The sequence below is a fragment of the Equus asinus genome, chromosome 15 (assembly GCF_041296235.1).
Source record: "Equus asinus isolate D_3611 breed Donkey chromosome 15, EquAss-T2T_v2, whole genome shotgun sequence".
In the NCBI taxonomy this organism is placed as follows: Eukaryota; Metazoa; Chordata; class Mammalia; order Perissodactyla; family Equidae; genus Equus; species Equus asinus.
In genome coordinates this window covers 436,018-445,961 of record NC_091804.1, presented here as the reverse complement: position 1 = coordinate 445,961, position 9,944 = coordinate 436,018, and the positions used below count along the sequence as shown (strand labels likewise).

The 9,944-nt window shown below is 56.3% G+C and overlaps 1 protein-coding gene across 20 annotated transcripts in view; it reads right to left on the bottom strand.

The window, feature by feature from the left end:
- Nucleotides 1-284: 284 nt before the first annotated feature.
- The window catches only part of ENTPD6 (ectonucleoside triphosphate diphosphohydrolase 6), a 33,882-nt gene continuing 24,222 nt past the window's right edge, over nucleotides 285-9,944 (bottom strand). For 5 of the 20 annotated variants that reach the window (XM_070485441.1, XM_070485442.1, XM_070485446.1 and 2 more), the window contains 6 exons: nucleotides 9,690-9,754; nucleotides 7,515-7,616; nucleotides 4,904-5,041; nucleotides 2,903-2,959; nucleotides 1,606-1,718; nucleotides 285-1,471 (listed from right to left, as the gene is read on the bottom strand). In XM_070485441.1, coding sequence (XP_070341542.1) covers nucleotides 1,373-1,471; nucleotides 1,606-1,718; nucleotides 2,903-2,959; nucleotides 4,904-5,041; nucleotides 7,515-7,616; nucleotides 9,690-9,754 — 574 coding nt within the window. In that variant the 3' untranslated portion in view covers nucleotides 285-1,372. Of the gene's footprint in view, nucleotides 1,472-1,605; nucleotides 1,722-2,881; nucleotides 2,960-4,903; nucleotides 5,045-7,514; nucleotides 7,617-9,689; nucleotides 9,842-9,944 lie in introns of all 20 variants that reach the window. The other 15 variants (XM_070485431.1, XM_070485432.1, XM_070485443.1 and 12 more) reach the window with 7 other exon arrangements.

The following is a 9,944-nucleotide window of genomic DNA, read 5'->3' as shown; positions in this document are numbered from 1 at the left end:
GGGCTCCCCTGCCAGACCCCTATTAACAGCCTGGGCCTCCACAGGGCCACTTATGATGGGGGACGCCAGGGGGCCAGGGGCAGACCCCATGTGCCCTTCTGCTGTTGTACCCTCGCATGTCTGCTGTGAGACACACTGACAGGACCTAATTGTGCCACCATCTGTCACCCTGCTTGGGTAGTTTTTTGTTAAAACTTTGGTAGCCAGGGATCCCAGATGCTTCCCTGTGGAGCTGGGGTGGGCAAGTGCTGCTGATGCTGACAGGAATCACAGAGAAGCAGAAACCCTTGCAAACCCTTTATTTTGAGTAGAACAAGTGAGGTTCAGCTTCTTCGGTGTACTGTACATTCATGGCAGGAATGACTGTGGACCCGGGACCCAAATCTGAGCACAGTGCACTGCCCCATCTCCCAGAGCTCGTGCCACGGAGGCAAGACGGTCGAGTCAGCATCTTGTGGAGCCCCTGGGGGACGGGCTGTGGCCCCAGACACCAGTAGAGCCACGAGAGGGCAGTTCCAGGGACTGCGGCCCGGCTGACCTGCAGACGTTGTGTCTTCTGACACCTCTGGGTTTGTGAATGCCTCAAGGCAGCAATACATTCACTGGGGTTTAGAACACAAGAGACACAAGCACTCGGCACCACATACAGAGATGTCATTCACGCAGCACAATATTTCACAGCAGTTCAGCTCACACTTAGACTTTCTCTGAATAGCCAGGGCACACGAGGGCCATGAAGAGGTATTTCCCCCGCCCCTCCTCCCAGTCCTAGTGCCAACTCCATCAATTAGCCTGAGCCACTCAAGGACTGAGGAAACAGACCTCCGGATGACCTCACACATCCACACCCAAGGAGGAGCCAAACAGGTTCAAGTCCAGAGTTCACAGTGTCCCGCCCAGCCTACCCTCCCAGAGGGCGTGATGCTTCCCACTCGGCTCACCCTGAGAGCAGCCAGGATGGCCTGGATAACCTCCCCAAGGATTCTCGGGGAGAAGGTGGAGGTCTGCCGTGGGGGCGGGGGAAACAGGGGCAAGGAGACAAGACAAGACGCCTGTCACAGGACACACATCACAAATGCCTCAGCCCTGCAGAGAGCAACGGTGGGGGACAGTGGGGCTGCGTCGCCCTGGCCTCACGTGTGCCCTTCGCCCTGTCTGGCTTGCTGCCCACATGGAGCCAAGGCCGGTAGGAGGCAGCACTGGGCCTGGGCTGCCCTCCAGCCCACTACCCCACCAGAGGCAGGTCTGCAAGGCCGAGGGGAGGAGTGGTCACAGACGAACTGTGGCGTCCTCCTAACATGTCCAGGGATCCCAAGGGGTCTGTTATGGAGATGCAGCCGCTTCTGTGAGGACCGCCGCCGCAGCTCGGCTGCTAGGAGGCCCGACTCTTCCGGCTGTTCAGGGAGTCGATGTAATGAAAAGCGGCCCCCAGCGCCCAGCTGGTCTCAACATTGTCGATTTTCCGAGTCAGCTTGAAAAGATAAAGGGAGGGGCAGAGGGGATCACTGGGTACGTGTGGAAGGCAGGCCTGCTTGGGAGGCCGGAAGCAGCGGTCCAGCCTCACGCTATAAAGGGTGCAGGGGCTCCCAAGAAGCAAGTGCTTACCTTCAGGACCTTGTTTCCCGGGAAGCCGAATTCTCGGAGCAGCAAGCTGACGTAGGTGAGGTCCATGCACAGGAAGGGGCTGCTCTGTGGCTGGGTCTCCACCGTGCGGCACACTGAGGGCACAAACACCGGCTTCCGTCAGGCCCCAGGGGGTTTACTTCCTGGGCCGGGGAGGGTACGTGCAGACCCTGCTCCACCCACTCCAGCCCCCAACCTCCACCACTGGGCCAGCCCCAGGTCCTCGCTGCTGATTTAGATGAGACTGCAGCTCAGAGCGAGGAGGTGCTCCGCCAAGAGCACACCATGAGGCAGGGGCTCCAGGCCAGCCCAGTCCCCAGCAGGCCGGGCAAGAGGGGCCTGTGCGTCAGATGCTGGTGTCATGGGTGGAAGGCCACAGTCTCATGGGCCACATGAGAGGTGCCTGTGACCCTGGACACCTCTCCCAGGTGTGGACCTGGGTTTTCTGGAGAATGAAAACACTGACAAAGCCGGTTCAGAACAATCCACTCTTGTTCTCAAGGAGGATGGACAAACCCACCAACAGCCTTCCCAGAATTCTGCTCTGAACCTTTTCCCGTTGAAGAATCAGACACCCAGTGTCCACGGGATAAGCCCAGAAGTGACAAGAAAGCTTTAAAAAAAGCCATTTTGGGGAGGGGAGAGAGAGGAAGGATTTTCTATGGGGAAACACACAAAGTTTGACTCTTTTGATCTGGAGTTGTGACTGGCAACCAAAAGAGCAGAATATTTACGACAAGCCTTCACTTCACACCAGGGGACGAGGAGGGAGGGGAAGGGAGATAGGCAGGGGTGGCCCAGGGCTGCCTCACGGGGCAGCTCGTCACGCCCCACATGCTGGGCTCTGCTGTGCAGGGTCCCCAGCTTCTTTGGGTTTGTGTGACAACTGTGAATTTGCTGGGAAAATTTCAGGGGAGATCACTCTTAGGGTCACCCAAGTCAAAGTAAAAAGTGAAATCAAGGGAGTCCGTTTCTCCCATCCCTGGGACTAGAAATAGGCCTCTCCCAGCTGGGGACACTGAGACCCCCCCACCTGCCTGTGCCCACTCTGGACATAGTGGACCTGTGGTCTGGACCCAGCACGGTGACCCCACGTACACTCTGAACTCCACATTCTCACGCCTCTGAACACTCGTCTGGTTGACAGAGCCAGGAACCAAACCCAGGACTCCGGTGCTAGCGCCTGCCTCTCAAGCACTGCAGCAGTCTGCCACGTGCTGGGACGGTGCCCGTCTCCAGGCCCCGGCCTCCTCATCTGGGCAGTGCAGCTGCCACTCACCATACTTGGCTGCTATCTCAAAGTCTCCAACGGTGAGGCTGCCTCCCTTCTCAGCATCTGTGGGATGAGACCAAGTGCCCCGTCTGCACCAGCCTTGCAGGAGCTGCAATGCCCCTGTGGCCCCGAGGCTGGCACCCGGGGAGCCTGGAGAAGCAGAGGCAGGGCTGTGTCCTGGAGCCAGGCTGTGAGCAGGGCAGTGGCCCCAAGTGCACCGATCATGGCTTCTAAGGTGACACAGCTTGGGATGGGCAGGTCTTTCGTGCAAGACCATATGGGGGTGGTGAGCATGGTCAGGGACCTTAGAGGGACCCCCAGAGACAGCTCATATGGATCCCTGGACCCCAAAGATTGAGCAAATTCTTAATTTTAAGTTAAAAAAATAAAAACACAGAATTAGAAATGTTTCCTGAAGCTGTGGCCCTGAGCTCAATAATGGTATTCTAGTATTAATTTCCTGAGTGTGAAGAAAAAATCCTGTAAAAAAAAACAAGGAGTGGTTAGGTCTTAAAACAAATGGGCAGAGCCTTTATGAGGTTCTTGAGGAGGGAACGGCCCCAGGCTTCTGCCATTCCCACGGAGGGAGGCACGAAGAGCTGTGTCCCCAGTTCTCAAAGACGGAGACTGTTTCTTCAAGGCTCTCCAAAACTTCTATGTTTGAGAGACGGCCCCTGGGGTATCCCACACATTTATTTGGTATAAGGCAGCTACTCAATGTCTTGAAAAACGAAATCTCCTCCTGACTCTCCCTTGGCTTTGGGCATTTGTAAGTCAGCAAATGTCATCATTAGGGGTGGACTCCATTTCTGAAAACAGGCCCAAGCCATTCTTTCAGAGCCATGCGTGACCACAAAGGGCATCAGAACAGCTTCTCTGCCAGCCCAGCATCTCCTGAGGTCACCAGGGGAAGAGGTCGGTTCCCCAGGGAAAAGGCAGCCTGCAGCCAGAGTGAGGGACTCCAAACTGATGAGGGGATGCTGGGGCGGAGCCCTGCACAGACAACCCCAGAGGCTGGGGCCCCCAGCAGGCTGCCAGGCCAAGCTGGGGTGTGGTGGACCCTGGGCACCGCGATGTCTGCAGCTAGCAGCACAGTAAGGACAATAAGGGCTAGTCTGTCCTAGCTTCAGCTATGGGGAGCCCGCAGGGCACAGGACAAGGAGTCACAAGGTCAGCTGTTGGGGGTGCCAGGGACCTTGTTCTGTGCCACAGAGAGGGTAAGAGAGGTCCCCTTCCACCTGGACCCCCTCCACTGGCTGGCTGCCTTCCACACTGGGCCCAGCCAGTGGGGAGCCTCAGTGAGCCTGGTGATGTTGCAGGAGCGCTCGGGTCCCAGGGACCAGAATCTGACATCATTGGTTTCTTCTGGAGGCCGTTTATTTACATTGATGTTCTTATCCTTAGCACAGGCAATGCATCTGATATTCTCAATCTATTCCATTAAAAAACTGGTCACGATCCACTGAAGTGACTTCACAATGCTCTCAAGAGTTTCTACCCTGATTTTGAACACCATCAGCCTCGGCAAACTCCTAGTATCATCTTCTGCCCTGACTGCACTCACCCATGAAGGAGCCAGTGAGATTCCATACACTCCTAAGGGTGATTTGTGGCGTGGGCTGACTCCTCCCCATGCCAGCCTGGGCGCCAGCTGGGGATAGCCAGCCACGTGGCTGCATCACCAACAGTTTCCTCAGCCAGAACTCGGGCTGAGGCAGGAACAGCTGAGGGTTTGAGTTACACAGGTGAGTCAGCTCTGCCTCAGAGCAGAATAAATCAACAAGTCACTGTTCCCGCACTGACAATGGAACTTCACCAAGTGGCTCAAAGAACTGACTTATTTATATAAGGGGGGCTTATTACTTCCTATTTGGACAAGAGGCTTGCCCCCTAAGTCTAGTTCTCTTGCCCTGAGGGTGACTGACAACAGTTACTCCTGCCGAGGCTCCTGCCCGGGTGAGCCCAGACTCAAGGTCCTGGCACAGCCCAACTGGGCCCCACCCTTACCTATGAGGCCAACATTTGCTGCAAGGTCATAATAGTAGGAAAAAGCATAGAAATCCACGTCCTTCACTTCTGCCACTCTGTGCACTTGATTCCGAAGGATTTCCGACACTCTGCTGGCGCACAGCTCGTGGAGGTTCACTGCTGGGCAGAGGAAAAGCAGGAAGCCAGCGGTCAGTGGGCTCCGAGCACCGGGCCATGCAGCCCCTGGGGCCTTTCCCAGTGACTCGAGATCCTGGCCTGGAGGGTGAGGTGGGACAAGAAGCCTGCAGAGATCTTGCCCCAAGTCAGGAGGCTCACCAGCCCCACGCACGTCAACAGCAACCCTTCAGGAGCCATGGCATTGCTGACCCAGGTCAAGGGAGAGAATCCCCACACATGCAGGAGCTGGGGAGCACGGCCCCAAGCCTGAAGGACACAAGCCCCGGCCAGGCTCAGCAGCTGTCCTGACACAGGCCAGTGGCTCAAGTTTGCACTGTCCACCCCACACTTGCCCTGTCAGCCTTGACACGCACGGCTGTGTCTTGCTCCATCTTGTGAGCCACCTTAGGGGTGGGGCCTAGACCCTCTTTATGTCACAGATGAGGAAACAGGCCTAGCAAGCAGCTTCTCAAGCTCACAGGGCAGGTCATTAACTCCTTGCTTGGAAGGAGACCACCACAGGCCCTAAAGGTTAACGGACATGGATGTCCCAGAGCCCACACCTCAAGCTTCCCATCTTACCCTAAGACCTCCCAGCTGTCTGCTGACAGCTCCATCCAGGTCTCACCATGGCCTAGAGCCAGGACTTTCCCTTCGGACCTCATTTCCCTCCACTCTCCCTTGTCAGACCAGTCACACACTTCCTCCTTGTTCCTTAAACACAGCAGCTGCCTCAGGGCCTTTGCACGTGCTGCTCTCACAGCTTAGAGAGCTGCTGCTTTATATCTGAGTGGCCCATTCCAAATCTCTTCATGTCTTGGCTCAGATATCACCCCATGAGGCCTTCCTAGGCCGTCCTATTTAAAACTGCAATCTCCCCCTCAGAACCTCCTCTTCCCCTTGTTTTATTTTTCTTCAAAGCACTTTCTCATGTGTTTTACTGTCTGACTCCTCCCCCTAGAATGTTAGCTGCACATGGGCGCAGATCTTGTCTGCACCATGCACTGCTGTGCGCCCAGTGCCTGTGGCAGGGCCTGGCACACGGCACATGCACCAGGGGTGACTGAGTCAGTGACCTGCAGGGTCATGGATAATGAGAAACATACATTCTGTCTGTTCCTGGATCCTGACACAGAGCTTCTAAAACCCCTGGAACTTCCTGAGTGATGAGAGTGAGAGGGACTTCTGTTATTCATAATAAGGCCCTTTATAATAATATAATAAGCGTACTTGAGTTTATGCTAACGAGGTGACTCTTCCTGGGTCCCTTGATGACTTGAGAATGGGTGCTGGTTATCAGAGGAACTAGCCTTGTGCTCAGAGGGTTAGAACTTTCAGCCCCATCCCTGAACCTCCCAGGAGGGGATGGAGTTAATCACCAGTGGCCAGTGATTTAATTAATCATGCCTACGTAATGAACCTCCATAAAACCCCCACTGGATGGGATTCAGAGAGCTTCCGGGTTGGTGAACTTGTGGAGATGCTGGGAGGTGGCGTGCCCAGAGAGGGCGTGGAAGCTCCGTGCCCCTTCCCCACACCTTGTTCTGTGTACCTCCTCCATCTGGCTGTTCGTGAGTTGCAGCCTTTATCAGAAACCAGTAAGTGTTTCCCTGAGTTCTGCGAGCTGTTCTAGCCAGTTATGGAATCTGAGGAGGGGCTCGTGGGAACCCCGGATTTGCGGCCAAGTTAGAGGTGTGAGCACCCTGGGGACTCACTGCTTGAGACTGGCGTCTGCAGTGGGGGCAGTCTTGTGCGGCTGAGCCCTCAGCCCGTGGGGTCTGCACTAACTCCACGCAGTCAGTGTCAGAACAGAAGTGCTGGTGGAGGGAAATCCCCACACATTTAGTGTTGTGAGTAGAGACAGCTCTGTCACGACAGGCAGACAAACCTCATGCCCGTGTGCCCAGCCTGGAAACAATATTTCAATTTTCCTTTTAGAAGAAAGTAAAAGAGCACAGAGCAACAAAAACCACATGGGGTGAGAGGGCCAGGCAGGTGGGACAGTATGCCACTGTCAAGGGGAGCAGCCCTCCTGTCTGCTCAGTCGGGAGGGAGGCCAACTCTGCCCGAGGGGAAGCCATTTCTCGCTCTCCCAAGGTGCCCTCAGAGCTGCTGGCCCATAGCCTGGGTCTGGCTGTCCATCTCAGAGCTGAGGGACGCGCAGGTCCTTCCTCACTGGAGGCTTGTTAGGAAGTCCGGTCCTTTGGAAGAAAGCTTTTGGCAGCAGACAAGGAAGCCTTGTGCAGAGACCCCGCGGGAGCCGGCAGTTCCCAGCGTGCTGGCGAGGGCCTCCTGGAGCCCTGGTGAGGCCGGCAGGGCAGCTTCCATTTTGTGGCCAAGTACGGGCTCGTCTGTGACAGAGGTTTGGCAGTAGCCTCCCTGTTTCTCAGAGGCATGTGGAAAGCCCAGGGGAGGGGGCAGGCTGTCATTCTTAACTCTCAGAAACCACAGGCAAACGATAAATCTGCCATACCTGCCTTCTGTCCTGAGATTCTGTATGTTATTTCAGCATGTTCCCACTCTCCTTTGAAACTGGGAGACAGGCAAGGGCTGACCAACTCCTTTCCATCCGCAGCTGAAATCAAAAGAAACAGAAAGAAAACAAAGGCGCGTTACCATGGTGAGACTGCCGTGCATGGCGCTGGGACCCGGGTTCCTCTGCGGGGAGGCCTGGAGCACAGAGAGCGCTTCACGTCGCTAATGGAGGCCTCAGAAGGACAAGGGAAGACACTTCCTTTTTGCCAGATGAGACCTGATTCATGGAAGTGTTCTAGGTCAGCTGCGGGGCAAGGCCCTTCTCTATCACAGCAGCTGCAGCAAAGCCCCATCTGCCTAGAAACATGGCCACTCCCAGCTCCCGTTCACGGAGGGGCTTTGAGGCTTCAGGCACCAGGCCAAGCACTCGTCAGTCCAGTCATAACGATCCTAACAGCAGAGTAGTTATCACCACCCAATTTTACAGATTGAGGCTGCGAGTCAGCTGGCATGGCCAGGATGATGCCACCAAGTACCACCATGCCACGAATCTGTGCTGCTCTGGCTCCACGAGGCCACCCCTCGAGGACGTGCATGCTGAGAAGCATGTCAGCTTCTCCTCCTGAAAAGGGGTCCCTGTCCCAGCCCTTGATTCTGGCCTAGGCCTGCTTCATAGACAGAACGTGCAGGACATGACGTCATGTGACGTGGAGCAGCCTTCCTCTGAGTTACCAGGGAGAAGTGCTGGCTGCTCTGCTGTGGGGAGAGGCCACGGGGAGGGGCACCGAGGCACGGACATCCAGCCCAGCCACCCCAACTGCCACCACACGAGGCCCCAGGGACCCCAGTAGAGGAGGCGCCCAGCTGAAGCCTGTGGAATCACGAGATATAATAAATGACTGTTGTTTCTTGCTTCCAACCACTCAGTTTGGTGGGCAATCTGTTGTGAAACAAGAGACAACACAACAGGGAGATGGCTCCTCTGTGGCAGGGAGCGGTTCGCGTCCCGCTTGGCAGGCATCATGGCCCCATGTGTCCCAGTCGGGCACTCTCAGCCTAGCTGTGGATGGGCAAGCAGGTGCCTGCCTTCTCCTTGTTGGCTAACCAGGTGTTTTTTGGCCCCAGAGTTAGGGTTGCAAGTGTTTCTGAGATGTGGACATGTTTGGTTTGCAACAAAGGGGATACCACTTTGAGGTTAAACATCAGGATTTGAAAGAAAAATGGAAATAGGATGTACCTGGAAAAATGAAATTTCCAGCTGAACACTCCCACCCTGTCAGAACAGCCAGACCCTTGGAGAGGTGGGCAGAGTGCTGGGCCAGGGGAGGGGAGGGCGTGCGGCGGGAGAAAGCATGTGCACATCCCTGGACAAGAGGCACGGGATGAGGCCTTTGGGCCCCAGTCGACGCCATGGGAGAGGTAGGCAGTGCCAGCCTCAGAACAGTGTCCCCTACTCCCCAAGTGGGAGGCGGCGATGCCCTAAGATCCCCTATGAGTTCATGTGCACTGCGGCCAAGGCCAGGCTTCTCCTCAGGCAGCCTGTCAGGGAGGAGCAGAGAAGGCCCGGGAGCAAAGACACCTCTAATAACCTCTTCAGACACAGACTCCACCTCCAGTCAAACGCCAGGTCTGCAGGAGGGGCCCAGCCCGTGTTTTATGACCCTGCACAGAGCAAGAGAAAACGGCGTGATGTCCTTGCAAGGACAGCATCATTGTGAATAAGAGAAAAACTCCCCCAGACCCGTGGCACCTGCCCCAGAGTTGCCTCCTCACAGCTCCTTCGTGGGCTGTCCTGAAGAACAAGGCCATCTCTTCAAATCCTTAAAAACAAGTCGACTCCAAGTGCAGGTGACGACTGCACAGGTACTTGGGTTTCTAAACCCCCTTGGTCAGCGCTGCAGGAGGGACTTCACCAGCATTTCTTCCCTCTGACAATACCTTAGAATGTACACAGGAACACGCTCACGCTCCGTCATCGTCAGGTGCCCCCCGACAATGTCTAGGGCCCGTCCACACTCAGCCCTCCTGGGCCTCGAGTCCTGCTGGCGCATCAGGCAGGCCAGGGGCCAGCGGCTGCGCTGACGGTGGGGGGCAGGGAGGAGCAGAAGCCCCTCCCCCAAAGGACTCCTCAGGCCTGCAGAGCAAGGAGGGCCCGGGACCCACATCCACTCACCAGGCGTCCCCTCCACGCCGCCCAGAATCGCCAGCCGTGCAGACATCAATCCAAGCCCCAGGTAGCTGTGGAGAGAAGGCCGGGTGAGGGGCTGGCTGCCATGGGAAGCCCTGGGCGCTGTCCTCCTCTCCATGTCCAGTACATCGCCTGGTCTGGGTCCAAAATGAGTGGGAAACGAGGACACTTGTGGAAAGGCAGTTAGCGGCTCTCCTGCTTCTTCGAGAGGCTTCTTTGTGGAGCTCAGGGCGTTCAGCT